The following is a 26,602-nucleotide window of genomic DNA, read 5'->3' on the forward strand; positions in this document are numbered from 1 at the left end:
ATATTCTGTAAAATTGAAGTTACCTAGAATAATGACCTGTTTGTGGGAAATGAGTTTATTTAGGAAGGTTAGTAGATCCTCTAGTAAGGACATGGGAGAGTGTGGAGTGCTGTAGATCAGGGCTAGAGTGAGGTCCTTGTTGTGTGTGGCGCAGTGGTTAAAGCTACAGCCTCAGCACTCTGGGGTTATGGGTTCAAACCCATGCTCCTCCTTGTGACCATGGGCAAGTCACTTAATCCCCCCTCATTGCCCCAGGTACATTAGATAGATTGTGAGCCCACTGGGACAGACAGGGAAAAATGCTTGAGGACCTGAATAAATTCATGTAAACCGTTCTGAGCTTCCCTGGGGAGAACGGTATAGAAAAATTGAATAAATAAATTTTTTTAAATGGACGATAATAAAAATAAGGCTTTCTAATGCGTTTAGGATGATTGTGTCTGTTATTTTTGGGTAGAGGTCTGATTTAACTATGGCAGCTACTCCTCCTCCTCCTCCTCCTCCTCTTTTGTTGGGTCGGGAGCATGCTAGTGCTTGATATCCAGGGGGACATAGCATTCACAGCGCAACCCTGTCATTGTCTTTTAGCCAGGTTTCAATTATTAGGAGAATGTCCCATTTTTTTTTTCAGAGAGGAGGTCATTTAGGATGACACCTTTGTTTACTGATCTTGCATTCATGAGGGCTATATGGAAGTTTCATTGTTTGGGTACTGATGGAGACAGAGGGACTGGAATAAGGTAACAGGGTCGGCTTTTGGTTTGTCTGGTGTGAGAATGGTATCCGAAGTTGCCATATTTTCCTTGGCCTGATATGACTGGGATTGGGAAGTACATGCTGATAAGGATTGTGGTAGCTAGGAGTGGGAGATGAGTGATTTTAGCATCTCACTTTGAATTTGCTGTAGAAAGGATAGTGGCAGAAGAGGTCATAGAGTTTGCAAGTAGTGTAGTTGATGGAAAGGTTTAGATAGCAGATGGGAGTTGTGATTTCAAGTTGGTATGTTACATGATGGTAATATAGTCCCCACAAAGGGCCTTTTGACACGGCCCTTCGGCGGGAGAGGTCTGCCTGCCCGACAGCCTTTTAAAGAGCCGAACGTTGCATTGGCGGGCTGGATGGGTGGAGCATTCAACTGGGGAGATGAACTGGCTGCCCCTTCCTCCTCAGCTCACTGGGCTGAGCAGGAATCACTGGTCAGGCCCTTTAAAGGACCAGAGAGTTGCACGTTGCGCCGTCAGGCTGGATAGGTGGAACTTCTGAGCGGGGAGAGTCTGGTGCAATGAAGAGGGATGATCTGGCTGCCTCTTCTTCCTCACCGCGCTGGGCTGTGAACAAAACAGCAAAATGTGTCCAGGATAGCAAGGAATATTCTTAAATTGTGTAGAAAGTACATTTAAAACAAGTGTTAAGAAGGATGCAAATATATATATTATAAAATCATATGAACAGTCGAGTGAGACCATGTAGATAAGGACAGGTTGTTCACCCTCTCCAAGCTAGGGAGAATGAGAGGGCACTCTCTTAAAATTGAAAGGGGATAGATTCTGTACAAACATAAGGAAGTTCTTCTTCACCCAGAGTGGTAGAAAACTGGAACGCTCTTCCGGAGTCTGTCATAGGGAAAAACACCCTCCAGGGATTCAAGACAAAGTTAGACAAGTTCCTGCTGAACCAAAACATACGCAGGTAGGGCTAGTCTCAGTTAGGGCACTGGTCTTTGACCAGAGGGCCACCGCATGAGCAGACTGCTGGGCACGATGGACCACTGGTCTGACCCAGTTGCGGCAATTCTTATGTTTGTATAATAGCTACTTGGATCATAAAAATGTTAACACATAATACTCTTTACAAAGATGGAATCAAATTAAATTTAATTATCACATACCAGCAACTTGTCTTTACCACCCTCTATGACTTATTTCAAATCTTCTACGCAATTTTTGTGTTGAACAGAGCAATGAAAAGTGTAATACAAGATAATATTGTGCGAGTCTCACATCAGAAGTGTAGACTTCCTTCCATACTCTTTTTGTTATTACTAGTGTGATCAAAAAGGTTAGTTCACAAACAAGAGAAAATTCCAACAGGAACTGCAGCAAATCCAAGCAAAAACAACCGAGGGACCCAACACGGTCCGTGTTTCGGACAACACACCTTCCTCAGGGGTCCGTGGTAGATAAGGTTTTGCAACAAACAGCATTAAAGGGAAAAAACAAGTGCCCGAACGAGTGTAGTGTTGGATTGTAAGAAGTATAGCAATCTCAGTGGAAAAGCCTTTAATGCTGTTTGTTGCAAAACCTTATCTACCACGGACCCCTGAGGAAGGTGTGTTGTCGGGTCCCTCGGCTGGTAATAAGGTTGTATATACCATTAGAGTTTGAAATAAACAGTGCCTGCATCTTGTACATAGCCTGCAGTTGTTTTTGGTTTTTGCTTTTCAAAAGGTTAGTTAACACCCACAGAGAAAGATATGGAAATCTATAGCCATTGTTCTAAATGGCAAAAACAAGGCTGCTATAAATACTATAAGTATATGCCAGCATCACATATTACAAAAAAACAACAACAAACAAACAAAACCCCAGTGTGTTTTGTGTAAAAATAAATATCAGGAAGGTAGAATAATAATAATAATTTATTTCTTGTATACCGCTATACCAAACTTTGTTGTGAACTTCGAAGCAGTTCACAACAAAGGATAACATACAGCCAATGTTTAAAATACAAAATAAACAAATTAGTATCTAATACAAGATAAAAACAATCAGTAAAAAGAATACATCAGATAAAATCAATAAAAATTAAGACAATAGCTCAATTAGCAAGTAAAAAGCTGATAGAAATCAGATAGATTTGATAGTAACATGACTAAGAGGAAAACATATCAAACAGGCGTGTTTTTAGTGATTTTCTAAAATCAAGATAGGAAGTAGCCTCAAGTATTAATCTTCCAAGCCATGTGTTCAGTTTGGTGGCTTGGAATGATAAAATTCTGTCAAAGAACTTCTTGTATTGCCATAATTTAAAAGAAGGATAATTAAATAGGTTTATTCTATGAGTGCTCCTGTTGGAACTTTTCATGGAAAATTGGGAGGCAAGGTAATCAAGTAGCATCCCAAAAACTGCTTTGTAACTGATGCAGGAAAACTTGAACAGAATTCTAGACTCCACTGGCAACCAGTGAAGTTTTTGATAGTAGAAGAGGAGTGAATCACAAATATCTAGCCCAAATCAACAAAATAGATCAGCGTAAAAGTAAAAATATAAAAATTACAGAGTGATATAGCTATACTAGACTATAGATTGAAAACAACACGCAGCAGAGACAAAAATGCTAGCAGGTATATCAGAGGAAAAGCTATGCTAATTGAATTAACGGTGCTGGAATTCAAAAAAGCATGGGATAAACAGATGATCTCTAATTAGAAAACGAAGAATGTAAATTAAAAGCACTAAGGCCGGTACTGGACAGACTTGCACGGTCTGTGTCCCATATGTGATAATTTGGTGTAGAATGGGCTGGGGAGGGCATCAATGGGAACTCCACTAACTTGAGACATGAGGATGTTATTGGCCAGACTTTATGGTAGATATCCTGCAAACAGGATGGTTGGATAGGCTGGAGTGAGCTTGGAAGGCAACTTCAGCATTTGGAACCTCAGACAATACCAGGTGGAGTTTACCAGAAATACCAGGTGGACTTGACCCAGAAATATCAAAGAAGAGACAAGATAATTTAATCATGTATTTTTAATGGGCAGACTGGATGGATGCCATCATTTACTATGTTACTATGAATGTGGTCAGTTAGAAAAATAAATGAGGTTAAGGCAATGCAAAAATGTCCACAGGTGTGCCAGAACAAGTAAAAAAGTTAGCGGATACACAGTAATAAAAAGGTGTTAAATACTGTGCATTGCATCAGATTCAAGACAGAGTCACAACTTGGAGCTAGATGCACTAAACAGGATTGGTAAGTCCACTTGGGTCCACTCTGAGCCTATTTTTGGCCATTTCTAAAAGAGCTATTGGTGCACTAAAAATTATGCATGCAAATGATTTGCATGGAGGTTCGTCGTAATCCCCAAATCTCCCATCCGATTGATCGCTATGAGAGCAACTCTCACACATGGGCAGAGCCGGCAGGGGAAGCCCAAACAGCTGAGAGGCAGATGAAGCCTCAAAGCAGCCTCCTGCCACTCAGCTGTTCAGGGCAGGAATTTTTTTAAATTGGTACAGATACTGTGTGTGTGTTACACACACAATATCTGCCCCATTACCCCTCCCCCCCCCCATGTCTCGCTAATGAACCAGCACAGGAGACCAATTCTCTGTATGAAAGAACATTGGCAGAGGAGATGCCCACTCCCTCCTGCCATGGTGATTTTACCCCCCAAAGAGAAATTAGGCAAGAGGGATGTCCACTTCCCTCATGTCATGCCATCACCCCCACCCCCGCACAAGAGAAATTTGGCAGGAGGGATGCCCACTACCTCCTGCCATGGCGACTCCCCCCCCCCCCCTCAGGATGATAGCGCACTGGATGAATTTGAAACCGGAATCAAACACGTGGCCAACCCCTCTAGGTTTTGGGGAGTGTTTTTTTGGGGGGGAAGGGGAGGGTTTGTATCTCACGAAAGACCTGACCAGACTGCCTAAATTCCAGGGCAAACTTATGTATTAAACAATACCTTTCAAGCAAGCCACTCGTCTCCGTGCCCAATAGGAACACCTCTGATGCTCGAAGTGTCTCCTTACTTGCTGAGCCACTGACTGCCCACCAGCATTCCTCTGCTCTTCCATGTTCCCCACCTGCTCACCTGCACGACAACGCCATGGCCAACCGGCAAAACCAAGGTGCAGCTCTCTCCCACTCGGCCAGGTAGCCTTCCTGCTCTCCCACCGGTATTTTGAGTGCCCTCCCCTAGCGTCGCTGCTTCTACTCCCGGGGTGCTCGTCTCCCTCTCGCAGCTTCCACGGCACTCTCTCGCCTCTGCTCTCTCCAGCCAGGGCCGCCTGGCTCAGTTGCTGAATGCATTGTTGTGTTCTCTGCTCCACATGTGCAGCGGGTTGGCAGGCTATTGTCCTATCTTCCTGGAGCGCCAATGAAAATGGTATTGGTTGCACCAGGTGTTCGAAAAGGCCTGCCACTCACCTTGCCCCTCCCTTCCTCCCTCATTGGTTCCTTTGCTCTGCTCCTCCTTCCTCCATGGGAGACCACTCCTTTTGTGGCAGGGCATGGCTAGTCGTTCCGTCCCACTTCTGACTGGAAAGAACAAACTAGACAAGTCAGCACTAAGTAGCAGAGCAGAATGGCCAAAAAAGGTGGCTAGAAAAGATTGTCCTTGCTCAATCTGTATATATAACAGAGGTAAATATTTCAATCCTTTCATACTTTTGAAGGATTTTCTCATGGTGATGTGTTTATAGACTGATCATACAACATAAGGGAAAAGTCCACTATTTTTTACCAAAATAATATATTTTCTTTAGAGAATAGAGTTCTAATTTGGCTAGCAGCAGCCAGGCCAAATATAGGCAGAAAATAGCTTACTTATTGTCCTTTTAACATTTATTCTTTTATAGACAACAGCAATCACTTCAACTGGCATAAACTATATGCAGCAGCTGAACACCCTATTCTGCCATTTCTTGTCATAAAACTAACATTGAAGAACTGACTCTTCTATTTCTTTACTGGAATCAGTGGCGTACCTAGGGTATGTAGCACCCGGGGCCCATCATTTTTTTGACACCCCCCCATGTAAAAAAATATTTTTTGTAATAACCATGAAACGGAATAAATGGTCATAATAGAAACAGGCAGTGAAAATTTTATTTTATTGAACCTCATATATGTAACCATTATTCCAAACATAACATAAATTATGTCTGAATTGTCATGACATCAGAAGTACATATGGAGTAGTTGCAGGTGATGCTTGGGACAGTTCTGATTGTGTTAGTTCGGTTTTATGTGTTTTTTGAATAGAAGGGTTTTTATTTCTTTTTTGAAGGTTTTGTAGTCTGTGGTCGAGGTCAATAGGTTGTAGAGTTGGGGTCGAGTGTTAGGAGGTTGTCAAACAGTTTTTTTTCTTTTGACGATTTTGGTAGGAGGGTGTGTGAATGGTACGTGAGTTCTCCTATGTCTGGTTGAGGTGGATTGAATTATTTAGCTGAAGAAATTAGTAACCCCCCCCCATTCCACACACATTAATTATCTTCCATTTTTGTTCCCATTCTAAAAAACACTGATAAGTTCCCAGAAAAAAATACATTAAAATAAGAAGTGAAAACAAAGGCCCCTACAGATGAGAACATAACATAAGAATAGCCTAACTGGGTCAGACCAATGGTCCATCATGCCCAGTAGCCCATTCTCATGGTAACCAATCCAGGTCACTAGTACCTGGTCAAAACTCAAAGAGTAGCAACATTCCATGCTACCGATCAAGGGCAAGCAGACACTTCCCCCATGTCTTAATAACAGACTTTGGACTTTTCCTCCAGGAATTTGTCCAAACCTTTCTTAAAATCAGCAACGCTATCTGCTTTTACCATAACTTCTGGCCACTTCATTTTTAAGCTTAGATCTTTCCTTCCAAACAGAGACCTTGCTAGATGTCAAATACAGAAAAGGACTTAGCTGTGCAGGAAATGTGAATCTCCTCATACACCCACCATATAGTGCAAAAATGTGCAAAGGTCTGTTTTTTTCTTTCGATCACTACATAGCCTAATGCCACAGAAGCAGCACTGTTACAAACATATTCTGAAGGTCAATGCTAAGGTTAACAAAGTTTCCTTCCTTGGACCACAAGGAGATACTGACAAACCACTGGAAAAGATCCCAAAACAACTACCCAGGCACAACACCCAAAGACCCACTCAGTGTGTGAACCAGTTGAGTGGAGTGGACTAACTGGGGGGTGGAAATGGGCCCGGAGTTTGCTCAGTAGAATTTCCCAGACCACCTCTTCCTCTCAGCACATTGACACGCTGCCACCACCACCACCATTAGGAACACCTCACCAGGTAGGCCAGCAATGCTTATAAACTTTATAAAACACATTATTATATTTTCTTATAAAGCACATATTTTAACTGAACTCTCTGACATCCTCAGCCTTGCTATTCACAAAAATAGAAGGAAGAAAAGTTCCCATTTCCTGCTGTCTCATGTCCCCGGCCTATACAATATTTTTCTTCTGCAGACCCTTCAAAAGTCTGACCAAATCCTCGTTTCACTTGCATTATAAAGTACTGAGGATGCCATCTCTCCCCAATCCCAGGTCCTAAAGTCTAAGACAGTAGCGCAAACTAGTGCTGCCCGATTCAAGAAAAAAAATAAATAAATTTTGATTCGATTCAGCCTATTGAATTGGTTTTTCGATTCAACTTTCCTGCCCAATTGGGTGTTTGTTTGTTTTTTTCAAACATCCTGGTGGGTTTATTTTATAGCTTTTTCACCCCCTTTGGCTTCTCCTAACCACACTGGCGCTGTGGTGTAAATAAAATAAAGAAACAAAAAGGACATTTCCTCTCTCTGTTAAATCCTAGCTCACGTTTGTGGTCTAACACCAGCTCTGGCAGGATACACATTTCAAATCTGACATATTGTAATCACAAAACAGAAAATAAAATTAGTTTTTCTACATTTTATTGCCTGGTTATTTTTCAAATCTTGTTGGTCCAAGGCTCTGGTTGGCTTCTGATAACTTGCTTGCCAAGGTCTCCTTTTTCCTTCTTTCTGCATGCTAACCATCCATCTGCCATCTCTGTCCTCCCCTTGCAGGCCTGCCTGCCTGGCCCCCTTCAAGGCCTGTCCCTCCCTTGAAAGCCTGCCTGCCTGTTCCCCCTTTGAAGGCCTTCCCTCCCTTGAAGGTCTGCACCCTCCCCGAAGGCCTGCCTGACTGTCCCCCCCTTGAAGGCCTGTCCCTCCCCTGAAAGCTTGCCTGCCTGTCCCCCCCTTGAAGGCCTGTCCCCCCCTTGAAGGCCTGCCTGCCTGTCCTCCCCTTGAAGGCCTATCCCCCCTTGAAGGCTTGTCCCCCCCTTGAAGGCCTGCCTGTCCCCCCCTTGAAGGCCTGTTCCTCCCTTGAAGGCCTGCCTGCCTGTCCCCCCCTTGAAGGCTTATACCCCCCTTGAAGGCCTGCCTGCCTGTCCCCCTGGCCTGCCTGCCTGTCACCCCCCCCCTTTGAAGGCCTGCCTGCCCGCCCCACCCTGAAGGCCTGATGCCCCGACCCACCCCGAAGGACTGCTCGCCCCCCTGGCCTCCCCGTACCACCTACCGTAGAGAAGCAGCCCGCAGCAGGATCGCGATGCCAGCGACCTCTGCGCTGCTTCGGCGCTGCTTTCTCCGCCGCAGTCCCGCCCCTCCTCTGATGCCATGAAATACATCAATGACTCGCACTCTGCACTCAGCCACCAATGTTCCTCTCTCGAGCACTCGCATATTCCATATTTCATTGTACAGAACAAATGTTTTTTCAATATTTTCTTAAAGTTCTGTAAATTCTGCTGATGACGGATATATTCTGGAAGGTCCAATGCAGTGAAAAACACTATTCCTGGGTGTCATGGTCATTAATTAAAAAAAAAAAAAAAAAATCCATTTTACTCCAGCAGTAAAAATGGCCTTAGTACAAGGAAAAGACCTGCATATAGGAGCACTAAGGCTACTTTTTTACTGCTGTTTGGTAAAAGGGCTCCTAAGGCTTTTCTTCCATTCTGGGTAGGTAGGAAAAATCATTGATGAATTAGGCCCTGCATGAGTGGAAGCCCTTGTGGATGTCCTGAAACTCAGATCAGTTTGTTTCCCTTGGATAGTGCATCTCTGTTCCACAGTGTAATCCATCTATTGAAATCTTTTCATTGCTATTTTATGTTTCAGTTTAACAAGTATTATAAGACACTACCTGGCTTTAGATCTGCAACTATTACGGGTTTCAGGTAAGAAGACAAAACAATAACACAAAAATATTTTCAGGATTACAGTCTCCATTTCTTTTTACAGACAGGGACATCAAGAGGGTATGTCTACAAAGGAATGCCTGTTTGTAGGCCCTAACTGTTATTTGATGCTTATTCTATAAGGAAAGAATACTAGCATAACAGGTCAAATATGTACGTATATTTAGAGCCATAGGCATAGGAACGGGGGAGGCCTATCTTATAGGTCAGGGGGTGCACGGGCCGACCGCTGCTGCTCCCCACTTGCCGCCACAACTAAGGGAAGGGCCAAGCACGTGCAACGAATGCAAGCCACCAGCCCATAAGCCTTCCCCCGATGTCAATTTTGACATCTGAGAGAAGGTCTGGGCCAGACAATCACTGCTTGGCTGGACCGGATCTTCTCTCTGACATCAGAATTGACATCGGGGGAAGGCTTTTGGGCTGGCACCTCTGCATGTGCCTGACCCTTCCCTTCTTGTATTTGCTGCAGCAGTGGGCGGCGGGCAGCAGCTGTGGACCAGGGGGGGAGGAGGAAGAATCGGCAGTGGGCAGGCTAGGCTTTGGCGTGGGAGGGAGGCAGGCAAGCTGGCTTTGGCAGCAGACTGGGGGGAAAGAAGAATCGGTGGCAGGTAGGCCAGGCTTCAGTGTGGAAGGGAGGCAGGCAGGCTGGCTTCAGGGGAGGGGGTAGGGCAAAGGCTGGAAGGCAGTGAGGGGGACATAGGAAGGTCGGAGGGAGGAAGGAAGGAGAGAAAGAAGCAGAAAGGGGGGTTGTAAGCAGAAGAAAGACAGAGATAGAGAAAGGCCTGGACTGAAGGGGAAAGACAGGAGGCAGATGCTGGACTATGGGAGGTGCGGACAGAGTGGAAGAGACCCTGAAGAAGAACAGAAAGATGGAAGATCTTAGCAGAGGAGGGAGAGAAAGGGAGACTGGAACAAAAGTGGTGGTAGGTACAAAGGAGAACTGACACTGAATCTAGGGAGGGTAAGCAGAGGAAAAAGAGACAGAGATCTGGACCCAAAGGGGTTAGGACTGGATTGTGAAAGAAATGTTGGGAAAAGAAAGATTGGATGCACAGTCAGAAGGAAGTGCAACCAGAGACTCATGAAATCACCAGACAACAAAGGTAGGGAAAATGATTTTATTTTCAGTTTAGTGATCAAAATGTGTCAGTTTTGAGAATTTATATCTGCTGTCTATATTTTGCACTATATTTGTCTATTTTTATATAGTTGTTACTGAGGTGGCATTGCATATTTTAAAGTCATCAGCTTTGACATCTTTGAAAAAACCCTGAATCTAAATGGTAACATTTTCTTTGCGTTCAGTGTGCTTTTTTTAATTTTGTGGTTACCATTATGTATTAATAAGATTATATTTTGTGTATATGAAAAATGGATGGAAGAAATTGCATTACAATTAGTATTATTATTATTATTATTATGGAGGTGGAGTCAGGGGTGGAGTTTGGGTGGGTCTGGGGCAGAATTTGGGTGGAGATTTTGGGCCTCCCCAACAAAAAAGCATTTCGCTGCCTATGTCTTCTGGGGCATACCTACCAAATAACATGCGACCACAAATTATCAAATTATCAAATTCTATATACGGCACTTTGAGTTGTACATACGATTTAATTGGATTACAGGCCAATTAGTGCTGATACAATTGATAGCAATTATTAGCATTAATTGGTTTTAATTTACATTTATGTGCATAATCCCATGCCTAACGGACGTGCAGCTCCAAAAAGGGAGCACGGAAATGGGAGAGTCATGGGTGGATCATATGTGTTCCTCAAAGTTACACATGTAATTATAGAATAAGGAGTATCCATGTCAAAATTTAGGTGCTAGGATTTGCACCACATTTCTGTTGGTGTAAATGGATGCATCTAAAGTTAGATGCAGGTCCTGGGTGTAAGCGCTATTCTCTAAACCATGTCTAACTTTTAAGTGCATTTTATGGAATACCACTGTGTTTTGTTTTGGGGGGGTTTTCAGTGCAGTGCTGATTTTTTAGGTGCCATATATAGAATTCAGTCCAAAATGGTCATTTATACGTGTTCATATTTACCATATTTTTCGCACCTGACCATAAGATGCACCCTAAATTTAGAGGTGGAAAACAAGAAAAAAACCCATTCTGAACCAAATTCTCCCTGCCAGGCTCTGCACCCAACCCCACACTCATTGCCAGGCTCTGCACCCTGTCTTGCCTCCCTGCAAAGCTCTGCACCCTATCCCCCCTCTGGTGGTCTAATGGTAGGCTGGGACAGGGCACAGGGCGAGCAGGGACAGGTCACAGATGTCAAGGCAGATGACTTTTTAAAATATGCAATATCACCTTAGTAACAACTATAGAAAAATAGACAAATATAGGGCAAAATATAGACAGCAGATTGACACATTTTGATCACTAAATTGAAAATAAAATCATTTTTCCTACCTTTGTTGTCTGGTGATTTCTTTATTTATTTCTTTCCTTCCTTCCTTGGACCCAACAATTGTCCCTTCTTCCCTCCCTCCTATGTTCCCCTCACTGCCTTGGTTATCATCCCCAAATCCCCAACTCAAGCCCAATTGTCTCTTCCTCCCTCCCTCCTTTGTTCCTCTCACTGCCTTGGTCATCTTCCCCCCCCCCAACTCAGGCCCAACAATTGTCCCTCCCTCCCTCCTATGTTCCCCTCACTGTCTTTGTCATCTTCCCCCACCCCCAACTCAGGCCCAACAATTGTCCCTTCCTCCCTCCCTCCTATGTTCCCCTCACTGCCTTCCAACCTGTCCTCTTCCACCCCCCCCCAAGCCTGCCCGCCCACGTGCTGGTTTTAATTGCCTCCTCATGCTGCCGCTGTGAGAATATGTCCACAAAGCATCAGCAGTGGGGAGGGGGGACTCCTGTCTAAAGCACCGAGAGCGGCCCGAGAGCAAGGGATGAGTAGGGACCCAGCAGCGCTTCATTCCCTACAGCAGCTTTTCACCCACTATAAAGAAAAATTGCTGGGAAATGCCAGGCAGGTGCAGTGATTGCATGCCACCGGCCCAGAAGCCCTACCCCCAACGTCGACGAAGAAGAAGCAGCAGCAGCGAGTGGGGTGGGACTCCTGGCTCAGCACAGCTCCCAGAACAGAAGGAGTTGCTAGGAAGGGCCAGGCGGGTGCAGCGATTGCACGCTGCCAGCCCAGAAGGTCTGGGCCAGCAAATGACGCTGCAATCGCCTGCCCTTTCCCTTCCTCTACTTTCGGCTGCAGTGAGCAACCAGCAGCAGCGGCTGTGGGTGAGGGGCGAGCAGTGGTGGCGGCCTAAATAAGGTAAAAGGGGGGGATTGGGGTATTCGCTCCGTAAGACACACTCTTTTTTCCACCCACTTTTTTGGGTGGAAAAAGTGCATCTTATGGAGCGAAAAATACGGTACATGTAAATGACTAAAAAAAATAGTATTTATACATATTTTTATTGCCTAAAACAAGATGGCTTCTGATAGAATTACCCTCCAAGCATGACTCATGTTTATTGTAATCCTTCCAAAGAAATAGAAGATTAGCAATGTGGAAAATAAATATATTAGTTGCAGATTTCCTTGAATAACTAACCATTTTTTCATTGTAATAACAAATTATGGGGGCCCTTTTACTAAGCAGTAAGCACTAACACAGTGGTATTCAATACAAGACCCGTGAGCCAATGGCATCCCGCGGAGACCTTCTGGGCGGCCTGTGCAATCTAGAGTCCCCCTTCCCCCCCCCTGCAAGATCTGGTGTTTGCTCATCATTCTCGTTCCCAGTGGTGCTGTTCTTACTCTTTGGACCACCAGCAAAGTGAGTTGGAACGAGATCGGTGAACAAGCACTAGATCCCATTGTGGGGGGTGGGGGAACAGAATGAAAGATGCCAAACCTCCAGGGGAAGGAAGGGGAAGATAGAGATGCCAGACCATTGGAGGGGAAGGGAAGATGAGAGAGTTGCCAGTTAAGGGGATGAAAGGGAAGGAGGGGAAAGAAATATGGGGAGGGTATTAGAGAGATGCTGGATTGAAGGGATGGGGAGGAAAGGGAAAGAAAGATGCCAGACTACCAGGGGAAGGGGGGGGGAATGCAGTAGAGATTTCAGACCACAAGAGATAGAAATAAAAGAGAGACATGCCAGGAAAGGGGTTGAAAGGGAAGAAGGGAAGAGATACAAGACAACAGAAAAAGGGGAAGGGAAGGACAGAGTTGTCAGACCACTGGATGGGGAAGAGGGAGGGAAGGAGAGAGAGAGATGCAAGACCAGGGAAGGAAGGAGGAAGGAGAGATTTTAGACTAAGGTGGGGGGTGGAGGGAAACAGAGGGATGCCAGACCTAAATAGAGGAGGAGGGAAGGGAAGGAGAGGAGAGAGATGCCAGACTGGGGGAAAGAGAGGAGAAAGATCCCAGACCATAGGAGGTGGAAAGCGTAGGATAAATAGAAAATCTCTAATTAGAAAACGAATCTCTATAATAAAACCCTAAGCGGCGCATGCGCACTCCCACCTGCGTGTTCTGTATGTCTGTGGCCGGAAGGAGTGCGCATGCGTGCCTACAACTGCCCCATACTCGTGGCCCTGTTTGCATTCCAGTGGCAGCAACTGAGTGGTGGAGAGCAGCCCCACTCCGCCAGTTGACCCTCCACAAACCTCCCGGCTCCAGCAGCGTAGGCAGCACTTTAAACATGCTACTTCGCGCCCTTCTACTGCCGATTTCCTCTGCCGCGTCTGATGACATCATCGGAGACAGACGCGGGAGAGGAAATCGGCAGTAGAAGGCCACGAAGCAGTGTGTTTAAAGTGCTGCCTACGCGGCTGGAGCCGGGAGGTTTGTCGGCTGTGGGAGGGTCGGATGGGATGGTCAGGAGCAGGCCAGATCGTGGTAAGAGAAGGGAAAGGGGGGGTGGGGGAAAATGCTGCTACTGCTACACAGGGACCTGGAGGGGAAGGGAAATACCGCTGCTGCTTCTGCACAGGAAAGGGAGGGGATAGGAGGGAAATGCTGTTGCTGCTGCATAGGGAAGTGGGATGGAAATGCTGCTGCACAGGTAAATGGGAAAAAATGACAGACAGACAGCGGGAGGGAGGGAGACAGAAAGAAAGAAAGACACAGGGGCAGGGAGAGGGACAGAAAGACAGACAGAGAAAGGGGGCCAGGGAGAAAGAGAGAGTCAGCGGGAGGGAGACAGAGAGACATATATTCTAGCACCCATTAATGTAACGGGCTTAATGACTAAATAATAAAACCCTAAGCGGCGCATGCGCACTCCTACCTGCGTGTTCCATATGTCCATGGCCGGAAGGAGTGCGCATGCCTGCCTACAACTGCCCCACCACCTGCGCTCCCATCCATTTCAGCTTCTCACCCAGGGCTCCATAGTCTTTGGGTATACTCTCCGGTGTGTTCCTGGCAGTATCGTTCGTTCTGACGTAGATGAGAAGCCTGGGGCTTGAGAAGTCTATCTAGACAGGTGGTGACATCTCGGATTCTGGCTCCAGGCAGATAGCAAACCTCCCTTGATTCCATATCCGGTCTGCAGATTGGTCCCTCGGTGCCCCTCAGCATGGAGTCCCCAATGACTACCACTCTGCGCTTCTTCGGGGGGAGCCGATCCGTTGTCTCTGGGGTTGGAGCCATGTGTTGGACATCTTCCTGTATCTCATCGGCAGTCCCTTCCTGTAAGATCTGGAATCTGTTCCTCAGGGTGATTTGAGGGGTTGATGTAAAACTGCCCTGTTTGAGAGAAAAAAAAGAAGAAACTGAGAAAGGGGGGGGGGGTCTTCTGTGCTTGCCTGTGGAGGAGGTTACCAGCTGCCAGGAGTTGGCATCTCCAGCCATCTCCTGCACCCCAATCGTTGGTTTCAAAGCTGAAGGTTTGGGCATCACGGGGATGGACTGCGCCTGCTTGGTGATTTAGGAGAGCTCCTGACCGACTCCGTCGATGAAGGCCTCATCCTCTGTGATGCATCTCAAGCGCTTGACCTTCTCCCTTAGGCTCCACAGTTCCTGTAGGATGTTTCCGTTTAGCTGACCCACCTCCTCTGTCTGCGTAGAGACTGTAGTGTACTGCTGGGGGAAGGCCTCGGTCTGCACAGAGGCCTCTGTCCACCATCCAGGGTCATCCTCTGTCTGCACGTAGTCCGTGGTCATCCCCTGGATCCCTTCGGTGATTGGAATGCTGGTATTAAACATAGAAACATAGAAATAGACGGCAGATAAGGGCCCACGGCCCATCTAGTCTGCCCACCTTAATGTCCCTCCCCTACCTTTGCCCTGTGAATAGATCCCATGTGCCGATCCCATTTGGCCTTAAATCAGGCACGCTGCTGGCCTCAATCACCTGTAGTGGAAGACTAGTCCAGCGATCAACCACTTTCAGTGAAAAAGAATTTCCTGGTGTCACCTCGTAGTTTCCCGCCCCTGATTTTCAACGGATGCCCTCTTGTTGTCGTGGGACCCTTGAAAAAGAAGATATCTTCCTCTGCCTCGATGCGGCCCGTAAGATACTTGAACGTCTCGATCATGTCCCCCCTCTCTCTGCGCTCCTCGAGCGAGTATAGCTGTAATTTGTCAAGCCGTTTTTCGTATGGTAGATCCTTGAGTCCCGAGACCATCCGGGTGGCCATTCTTTGCACCGACTCCAGTCTCAGTACATCCTTGCGATAATGCGGCCTCCAGAATTACACACAGTATTCCAGGTGGGGCCTCACCATGGATCTATACAATGGCATAATGACTTCCGCCTTACGACTGACGAAACCCCTTCGTATGCAGCCCATGATTTGTCTTGCCTTGGACGAAGCCTGCTCCACTTGATTGGCAGACTTCATGTCCTCACTGACGATTACCCCCAAGTCTCGTTCTGCTACCGTTTTTGCTAGGATGTCGCCATTAAGGGTATAAGACTTGCATGGATTCTGGCTGCCCAGGTGCATAACTTTGCATTTTTTGGCATTGAAGTTGAGTTGCCATGTCCTAGACCATCGCTCCAGTAGGAGTAGGTCGTGCATCATGTTGTCGGGCACTGAATCTTCGTCTGTTGTGCATTTGCCCACTACATTACTCAGTTTGGCGTCATCGGCGAATAATGTTATTTTACCTCGAAGCCCTTCTGCCAAGTCTCTTATAAAGATGTTGAATAGGATTGGGCCCAAGACTGAGCCCTGTGGTACTCCACTAATCACCTCCGTCATTTCGGAGGGGGTGCCGTTCACCACCACCCTTTGGAGCCTACCTCCAAGCCAGCTCCCAACCCATTTCGTCAATGTGTTACCTAATCCTATAGAACTCGTCTTGCTCAGTAACCTGCGGTGCGGTACGCTATCGAATGCTTTGCTAAAGTCCAGGTACACGATGTCCAGGGACTCCCCAATATCCAGCTTCCCCGTTACCCAGTCAAAGAAGCTGATCAGGTTGGATTGGCAGGATCTCCCCTTAGTAAATCCATGTTGTCGGGGATCCCGTAGATTCTCTTCATCCAGGATCTTATCTAATTGGTGTTTGATTAGAGTTTCCATTAGTTTGCTCACTATCGATGTTAGACTCACTGGTCTGTAGTTTGCTGTCTCCATCTTTGAGCCTTTCTTGTGGAGTGGAATGACGTTAGCCGTCCTCCAGTCCAACGGGACGCTGCCTGTACTAAGGGAGAGGTTGAAGAGCGCGGACAGTGGTTCCGCCAAGACATCACTCAGCTCCCTAAGCACCCTGGGGTGCAGGTTGTCCGGCCCCATTGCTTTGTTAACCTTGAGCTTTGACAGCTCACTGTAGACACTGCTGGGCGTAAACTCAAAGTTACTAAACGGGTCAACTGAGCCAACCCTTGTCTGTAGCTGAGGGCCGAGCCCTGGCGCTTCTCGGGTGAAGACTGAGCAGAAGTATTCATTTAATAGTTGGGCTTTTTCCGAATCCTTTTCCACATAGTCTCATAAAGTAAGAAAGAAAGAAATGCCTCAGCGACCCATTGTGCTAAAAGTCTACACATCTATTCTAGCACCCGTTAATGTAACGGGCTTAAACACTAGTGGTATATATTGAAGAACTAAGGCAGACTTGCATGGTCTGTGTCCTATATATAGCAATTCGGTATTGGATGGGCTAGGGAGGACATTGATGGGAACTCCAGTAACTTGGAACATGAGAACGTTGCTGGGCAGACTTTATGGTATATATCCACAAATGACGAGATGGTTGAATGGGCTGGAATTAGCTTCGACAGTAACTCCAGTAGTTGGAACATAAGGACAGTACTGAGTGGACTTTACAGTCTAAGGCCTAGAAATATCAGACAATTTAATTTAATCATGAATTTATAATGCATGTAACTAATGGGCAGACTGGATGGCCTGTTCGGATTTTTATCTGTTATCAGTTACTATGTTAGATGTCAGACCATGGGAGAAGGAAAGAGAGGGAGGAAATGGTACACAGGGATGGGAGGGAAGGGGAAGGGGAGAGAGGGAGGAGATGGTACATAGGAATGAGAAGGGAAGAGAGATGGAAGAAATGCTATTTATGGATAAATGAGATTAGGGAAGAAGAAAGAGGGAGGAGATGGCACACATGGTTTGAGGGGAAGGACAGAGAGAGGGAGGAGAGAGTGCACATGGATAGAAGGGAAGGGAAGACATGGAAAATTAGATTTGAGAAGGAAGCAGAAAAATGAATGTTAAAAGTTAATGCCAAAAATGGATATAGTATATAAGCAAGGCAGACTGACTCTGTATGTTAGCACAACCCAAGAGCAGAACCTGCTAAGCAAAAATATGGCTCAGAGAAATGTAACTCTAAAGAGGGAGAGGCAACCCCCTCTTAAGAAAAGAGTTTTATCTTCCAATCATTGCTTAATAAATGCAAAAGCAAGTCCCACTCAAGGGTGTGAGTTGTAAAAAACTGAATAAATATCTTAATATAAAACTGTATATTTTCAAAAACTTTTAAACAATTTCAATTCTTGCATTCAGGTTGACACTGGACACTTTTACAGTCAAGAGGTTGAAAAATAAAGGTACTTATCAGGGTCCCGACGCGGCCCCGTTTCAGTATCTGCTTCAGGAGACCCCGTCTGATAAATGCTAGAAAGGGTAACAACCATGAAAAAATTCCAAAAAGTGTCTGAAATGCAAAGACAGACATATTAAAATGCAGTCACTTTTCAGACACTTTTTGGAATTTTTTCATGGTTGTTACCCTTTCTAGCATTTATCAGACGGGGTCTCCTGAAGCAGATACTGAAACGGGGCCGCGTCGGGACCCTGATAAGTACCTTTATTTTTCAACCTCTTGACTGTAAAAGTGTCCAGTGTCAACCTGAATGCAAGAATTGAAATTGTTTAAAAGTTTTTGAAAATATACAGTTTTATATTAAGATATTTATTCAGTTTTTTACAACTCACACCCTTGAGTGGGACTTGCTTTTGCATTTATTAAGCAATGATTGGAAGATAAAACTCTTTTCTTAAGAGGGGGTTGCCTCTCCCTCTTTAGAGTTACATTTCTCTGAGCCATATTTTTGCTTAGCAGGTTCTGCTCTTGGGTTGTGCTAACATACAGAGTCAGTCTGCCTTGCTTATATACCAAATTGTTTTTCTGACTCCTTAGTTACCTTGTCCCTGCTACAGTGGAAACAAAAATGGATATAGGGCAGAAAGTAAAGAGAAAAAATAGCAATTGGATATGAAAGCCCTTGAAACTGAGTTAAAGGAAACTGGGAAAAGATGATTAGAAAAATTAAAATCACAAAACAATGATTTTATTTTTAATTTAGTGATTGAAATATGTCAGTTTTGAGATTTACATTTGCTGTCTATATTTTGCACTGTTCAGGAAGAAATGCATTTGTTTCTATTTCTCTGGTGTTGTACTACATGAGAGTCTAGCATCTTATGGTTTGATTTGTGTTTATTAGGACTTTTAGTCTGTGGTCCTGTATTTGCATAGGGTTTATCTGTGTTCTCCATGTGTGACCAAGGCCATGTGTTCTGGTAGGAATGAATGTCGAGAAGCATTATTGGTGTCATGACCCAAAGTAAGAAGATATTTGTCGGCTCTCATTCAACCTTTTTGGACCCAAAATGGTCCTCGCTTAAAAATTAGCAGACCACTGCATTAACACATGCTTACCACAGGTTAAAGTGCACTACCACAGGTTGCACTCAGGCATCCCGTGGCAGTTTTTGCATGTCAGTACATTATCCAGGAGCTAGAAAAATTTTAAAAAAATTTTTACCACTGGGGCGTGTTTGGGGGCAGAGAGTGGGTGTGGTTAAGCTAATCAGCTAGAACAGTGTTCTTCAACCTTCTGACACCTATGGACCGGTGGAAATAAAATAATTATTTTGCGGACCAGCGGTTGAAGAACACTGGACTAAGTCATGGTCTAGAACCTGCACATCTCCGCCCCCATGATAGTACTAATTGCAACACCATTTTTTCCATTCATTTTTCATACACACACACACACACGTGCCCAGGAAATTTCTGCGGACCGGCACCGGTCCACGGACCGGTGATTGAAGAACACTGAGCTAGAACATGAGCATTGCTGCAGGCTAACTGATTAGCACCAGATTAGTGCATGAGCCTTTACTGCCTACAAAATAGGTGTCACTAAGGGCTCCTTTTACAAAGGTGCGCTAGTTTTTAGCGCATGCACCGGACTAGCGCGTGCTATAGCGCGCACTACCTGAAAAACTACCGCCTGCTCAAGAGGAGGTGGTAGCGGCTAGCACGTGCGACATTTTAGCACACACTATTCCGCGCGTTAAGGCCCTAACGCGCCTTTGTAAAAGGAGCCCTAAGTACATAAGATTTATTCCACACCAAATTTACTGTAAATAAAAAATTGAAAAGTAAAGAAAAATGTTTTCTTTTAGAATTATCTGGCTTTTAACTAATAATTTTTACATTTTAGGAATGGAAGTATAATTGCTGATTACAGCATTTTAACAGAGAGCTTCAAAATTGAAGACATCGAAGATGCAAACAGTGGAATAGTTGCAAATCTGTCCGAACATTTTAATCTTGGGGATCCACCAATTACAACAGTAGTTACCCGTAAGATTTTCTATTCTAATGCTTATTTCAGTTTTACTCATGTTTAGTGTATGGGTGTGCAGGTCAAAAGATTTTATTTTTTAGTTTTTCATATCATCTGTGGGATTTTTGTTTGTTTCAGGAAACTACATAAGCATAATATAGTAAGTGAAGGCAGATAAAGACCAAAATGGTCCATCCAGACTGCCCAAATATACATTCTATAATTTAATGATTAATTTAAATTGTTCTTTCTCTTAGATATTTCTGGGCCAGAAACCCAGAGCTCTGCCCGGCACTTTGCACAGGCCCCATCTACTGGAGTCACTATTATCACTAGTAAAGGCATGGATGGACGTGGATGTGGATGTTGGATGTGATGGTGGAGAGGGAACAGTGGAATGGATGGAAAGGAATGCAAGAGGGGCCTCAAGGAGGTGGAGAAGGTGGGAAGAAATACTAGGATCTGAGTTGCATACAAATTCAACTTAAGAACAGAACCCATTCTTGGAAGCTTTGTGGAAGAAGAGGCAACATCACAGGCAGGGCTGCTCCAGGACCTTCTTCTGGCTGAGTCCCTCCTTCCGATGTAACTTCCAGTAATCGGAAGGAGGGACTCAGGCGGAAGAAGGTCCCAGAGCAGCCCTGCGTTCAATGTTGCCTCTTCTTCGACGAAGCTTCTAGGCTGGTAGGGCCGCCCCATAAAGTGCAAAGGGGTTGACCTAGGGGAGTTGCAGTTTTGGGTTTTTTTTTTTTGCCATTTTTGACCTGCAATCGTGAGCGAGGGAGAGGTGCTCTTGGACCCACAATAGGGAGGGGAGCTGATGCTGCACCCGCGAAGGAGAGAGGGGGTTGCTTGGACTGCTGGACCGACTGAAGCTGAAGGGAAGGGAGACAGTTGCTGGATCTGGTCTGGGGATTGGAGGGAAAGGAAAGAGGTGCTGGGCCCCTGTGGTGGGTGGAGTGGAGCTAGAGAGAAGAGAAAGGTGCCAGACCCAAACCTGGGCACTGAAGGGAGGGGATAGAGGTGTTGGACCCATGGTAAGGGGGCTAGAGGGAAGGGAGAGAGATGCAGGACCTGCAGGGAGGAAGAGAGAGAAGGGAAGGGAAAGAGAAAAGCTGAACCAAGGGGATGAAGGAAGAGTGAGTGAAATATTGAACATAGCAGAGGGAGGGACGGAAGAAAGTGTGAGAGAGACCACTGTCGTTTAGGCAACATGTGGTAGTACTAGATTAAGGAAAATTTATTTTAAGCTGAGACTGTTGAGTAAAGTGTATCATTACCTCTTGTGGAGTGATTTCAAAAACAGCTTGCAAACTATTGTGCTATTAACAGTTGATTAGTGTAATATTGTACTGCTTGGTGCACCTTCATCAATACTGCAATCGTTGCAAGTGGCCCAGAATTAAAAAAATTAGGGCCTTGTTTAGACTGCAGAAATGTGAGCTATATTGGCTTAAGGTGGAATTCAGGATTAAATACAAATTATTGCTATGGACTTATTTAGCAAATAGATATTTAGATTTTAATTATTTAGAATTTTATGGAATTTGAATATTTAATTGTATGGTTGTTTGTAATCATTTGTTTTATTTTTGTTTTGTAAGCCGCTGTGATTCTTGACATTCAGCAGGGTTTCAAATACATAATAAACATAAACATGAAGGTCTTTATCTGCCGTCATTTACTAAGGGGTCCTTTTACTACGATGTGCGCTAAATGCCAACGCACCCATTTTAGTCTATGGACGCGTTAGTGTTTAGCATGCACTAAAGCGGATAGCACGCCTTAGTAAAAGGACCCCCCTGTTGGGTGACCAGATCTGTTATTTTTATTTTCAGATCTAACCAATTTCACAGTTTCTCCTGATGTCTATTTTGATGGAGATGATTTGATCCTGAAGTGTGAAACGGAAACAAACTCGGTCGATATCGGTTGGTTTAAGGGTTCTACGCATATTAGTGGAAACAATACCAACTATACCATATATCCTCCAACAATTCAAAATGGCATTTCAGTGTCTACTCTGAAAATAGCCCACATCACTTCCTTTGATCAAGGTATGTTTGTATTTCTTATATTACACTTAAACTTTAACTAGAGGCATTTCCATCCTTTAAAATTAAGTATAGACTAGGACAATAGAAAGGACTGATGCAGTTTTGTGATCTACAGCAGTGGTTCCCAACCCTGTCCTGGAGGACCACCAGGCCAGTCGGGTTTTTGGGATAGCCCTAATGAATATGCATGAGAGAGATTTTCATATAATAGAAGTGACAGGCATGCAAATCTGCTCCATGCATATTCATTAGGTCTATCCCAAAAACCCGACTGGCCTGGAGGTCCTCCAGGACAGGTTTGGGAACCACTGATCTACAGTACATTTACTATGATACTCATTTTTTTCTCAAGAAGATGAAACTCCTTCCAGGACACAAGCATTTGAGTCCAACTGAATCTGTGGTCCATATGTGATGCAGTATATGGGCTCAAGTTCTTTAGTTGCAGTAAAAGAGAGGATCACGAGCCCCTCAAAAGTTACCAATGGTTCATCCACAGTCAAAATAGAAGTGCAGGGCTAGATTAGCCCTAGTCCAGAAAAACTCCCAATGTTCCACTGGCAGAAGTAAAAGAATAAACCAGGGGAAACAAAACCACAAATACAAATAGCCGAAACATGTACATGTCAAGTCATTGAGTCATTGGATGAAATAATGAGTTTTAGGAAGAATAAAGGCATTTGAACTATCAGATGAGTTGAAGGACACTCTGTTTTTGTCCACTGGCAGAAGTGACAGAACTGCTGGGCTGGCCAGCTGTAATTCCAACTGAGCTAAAAAAAAATCCCAGAGGGATTTGTAATGGTTGGCTGACAGAAAAGAAAGGAATGTAAGAGCTAGAAAAGCTTCATCTTGAAGGATCCCTAATACCTCACTAGCTGATGAAATAGAACAAAGGGGGTCAAGAAAGTGTTAGCCCAGCAGTGTTCTTAATGCCCTTCTGGAAGAAGTGAATACATTAAAGACCAAAACAATCTGATGCTAGATGGGTTTCCTATATTTAGGACTTGAAGGAACAGAATAGGGTAAAATTTCAGCAGTGATGTGGCCATCACATTAAAGGCCCACATTTAAGTTAATACAGTACTTACATTCAGCACTATATGGCTATACTGTATATTGGTCAGATACCTACAGTTTCACTTTTGAACATTTCAGAGTATGAGGGCAACAGGAACCTATCCCACTTGCTCCTGCATCTATGCCACCATCTTGAAAAATGGTGGCATTTAAACCTGCTGATGCCTGCAATGTAGGCCGATTTCTGTCACTTATGCTACTTTTGTATACTACAAAAAAAAAAACCCTGTTGAATAACACTACAGGAATGGAAAAGCCAGTATGTTACCCAGCTGTTCTACTGGATTGGCTCCGTTGTTAAGATGCGATGTTGTACTCTCAAGTGGCAGCGTTTGAAGACTGCAGTGAAGATTTTCCAGAGCAGTTCAGATAAGTTCCTTACTGTGTACTCTACTACAGGTTATGAATTGCCTATGTACACTGCAAAGATGAACTTTGAATTATGAGTGGAGTTTTTTTTGTGCCTATGACTTGATTTAAGCAGCTTTTGATGACTCTTCATTTATGCTGTTATATTGCTGCTATTATTTGAGGCTTTTATCTCCACTTTAGTTAATGTTACAGGGTGACATATTGGCTTTTTCATTCCTGTAGTATTTTTCAACAGTTTTTTTTTGTTTGTATTTGTGTTTTTTGTTCTGTTGGAACCCCTTTTTGGATATTATTTATTATTTTCTTTATTTATTCTAAAAAATTTGATACCGTTTATAACTAAATGGTTCACAAAGTTACATACATAATTTTAAAACAGAATCATCATGACATACAAATAATCCTAAAAAAAATCATGTTAAAACATTAGAAACTAAAACCATAATAAGAATGATCGTGAACAGTTCATCAACTTTGCCAAAAAAGGAAATTAACTAGAAGAAAGCATCTACAAATAGCTGTGTCTTGAGTAATTTCCTGACCATACCCTTTACACGGCAGTTTCATATTGGGCCTATATGGATGCCACTGCGGCTTTGTAAAATAGTGCTTTTGTAGGCACCTTTATGCCCCCTTAAAATAGATGTCCCTTATAAAGTTATCCTCAATAAGGTTTTCTATCAGAGTTCAAATCAGATCTCGCAGTCTTTCAGTTTTCTATGAATTAAATGAACTCCAAGTTCATCAATAGACTATGGAACATGTTTATTAGTTCTAAGCAAACACTTCATTATAGGGACAATGGCATCTAAGATCATACTTATGGAATCTTTCCGTAATGCAACATAATCTATGAGAGATCGTATCATGACTGGGATGGGTTCTCTATATAAAGCTATGTTTAGCCTACAGAAAACATTTTTTTAATTCATTGTGTTCTACTTACAGGTATTTACACCTGCAAACTGAAACAATGTGGCATAATATATGAGAATTCATATACTATTTCAGTTTCACCACTGATATTCAATAAGTCAATCGATGCTGACATTGTGTGCAATGGTTCTGATGTTAAAGTATTGAAATGTTGCAGAGAAGGAGGAAATCTTGATTCTCTTAATGTCACCTGGACATTAATCACTGGATCAACCATTTTAGGTGAGATACATATATATTGGCAATGTCTGCACGGAACTCTGGAGGTGGCACATCACAGTCAGGGCATGCTAAATGGGATACGACTCTTTGTAAACCCCTTATTATCTATCACCAAGCTCAACCAATGGAATATACAATTAGCGGATAATTTTATAACAGAGTGCTATGTTGAAGGCCACCAAAAAACAGAGGGGGTGATATTCAGGATGTCATGTCCAGAATTTCAATGCACTTACCCATATGAATACTTAATAAAATTGAAAAGAAGGGGAACTACTTTAGATCTAGTCCAGCCTACCAGGACCCGATTTGGAAGGGTTCTCCTCTTCTATTAAGCTGACTTTGTATTTATCTCTAGTGGCCGTTTCGATTGCACCTCTCCTGTTGTATGGCATTTGTATCTACCACTATTTTACTCTTTTCCTATACCAGTTCTTTAGACCTTGTTGTTTGTATTTGACTGCTTTCTCAATAAAAACTATTAAAAAAAAAAAAAAAAGCAAAATCTGGCACAAGAGGTAATGGTGGTGAGATCAGTTGGCAATGATGATCACTTATCATAATTACTAAGATGGATACCACTGTAGCATTTTCTATTATAAAATGAGGAAATTAGAACAAAACTAAATGGAGCAGTTTCCATTGTCAAAAACATTAGCCCAAGGTGTTGTTTAACATATTCCTAATTGATCTGGAGAAAGGAGCAACTAATGAGATGCTAGATAACACAAAGTTTTCAACATAATTAAAACAGCAGAGGGTTGTGAAGAACTGCAGAAGAAAGGTTTGGACAATTTCATGGAGGAAAAGTCCATAGTCTGTTATTGAGAAAGGCATGGGGGAAGCCACAGCTTGCCCTGGATCGATAGCATAGAATGTTGCTACCTTGGGTTTTGGCCAGGTACTAGGGACCTGGATTGGCCACCGTGAGAACAGGCTACTGGGCTTGATGGACCATTGGTCTGACCCAGTAAGGCTGTTCTTATGTTCTTAAGGATCTTCTGAGAATAGGAGTGGATATCTAAATGGCAGTTGTGTGGAAAAGGGTAACAAAAATTATAAAAGGATGGAATGACTTTCCTATAAGGATAGGCTAAAACGTCTAGGGCTCTTCAGCCTGGAGAAGAGATGGCTCAGGGGAGAAATGATAGAGGTCCACTGAATGGAATGGAACAGGTAGATATGAATCACATATTTCCCAAAATACTAGGACTAGGTGGCATGCAATGAAGCTACTAAGTCAGGGGTGTCCAATGTCGGTCCTCGAGGGCCACAGTCCAGTAGGATTTTCAGGATTTCCCCAATGAATATACATGAGGTCTATTTGCATGCACTGCTTTCATTGTATGCTAATAGATCTCATGCATATTCATTGGGGAAATCCTGAAAACCCGACTGGATTGGGACACCCCTGTACTAAGTAGTAATTTTTAAAACAAACCAGAAAAAATATTTCTTCACTCAGTGTGTATAATGAAACTCTGGAATATGTGAATGTGGTAAAAGCAGCTAGTTAAGCAGTGTTTAAAAAGGTTTGGATAATTTCCTAAAAGAAAAGTCCATATGCCATTATCAAGATGGGCTTGGGAAAATCCACTGCTTATTCCTAGGATAAGCAGCATAAAATTCTACTCTTTTGGGATCTTGCCAGGTATTTGTGCCCTGGGTTGGCCACTATTGGAAATAGGATACTGGGCATGATGAACCTTCAGTCTGTCCCAGTATGGCAACTCTTATGTTTTTATGTAATATAATCATGATAAGTGCAAGGTGGTGCCTTTGCAGAAAAATAAACCCAGCTATGGGTACAAAATGTTGGGTTGTGTGTTAGGAGTTGCCACCTAAGAAAAATTTTATGGTGTCATTGTACATAATGGATTAACATTTTCAGTCCAGGGCAAGTCCTCAAAAACGTTTCTTATAAATGGTTAAATGCTGAATATTAAC

The 26,602-nt window shown here is 43.8% G+C and overlaps 1 protein-coding gene across 2 annotated transcripts in view; it reads left to right on the top strand.

Moving 5' to 3' along the window:
• ADGRF5 (adhesion G protein-coupled receptor F5) overlaps positions 1-26,602 on the top strand; it is a 212,342-nt gene that overhangs the window by 127,095 nt on the left and 58,645 nt on the right. For both annotated transcript variants that reach the window (XM_033938407.1, XM_033938409.1), the window contains exons 7-10: positions 8,894-8,952; positions 19,863-20,005; positions 21,827-22,045; positions 24,446-24,655. In XM_033938407.1, the coding sequence (XP_033794298.1) occupies positions 8,894-8,952; positions 19,863-20,005; positions 21,827-22,045; positions 24,446-24,655 (631 nt within the window). The remainder of the gene's footprint in view (positions 1-8,893; positions 8,953-19,862; positions 20,006-21,826; positions 22,046-24,445; positions 24,656-26,602) is intronic.

This window comes from Geotrypetes seraphini, chromosome 3 (genome assembly GCF_902459505.1).
Source record: "Geotrypetes seraphini chromosome 3, aGeoSer1.1, whole genome shotgun sequence".
NCBI classification, from domain to species: Eukaryota; Metazoa; Chordata; class Amphibia; order Gymnophiona; family Dermophiidae; genus Geotrypetes; species Geotrypetes seraphini.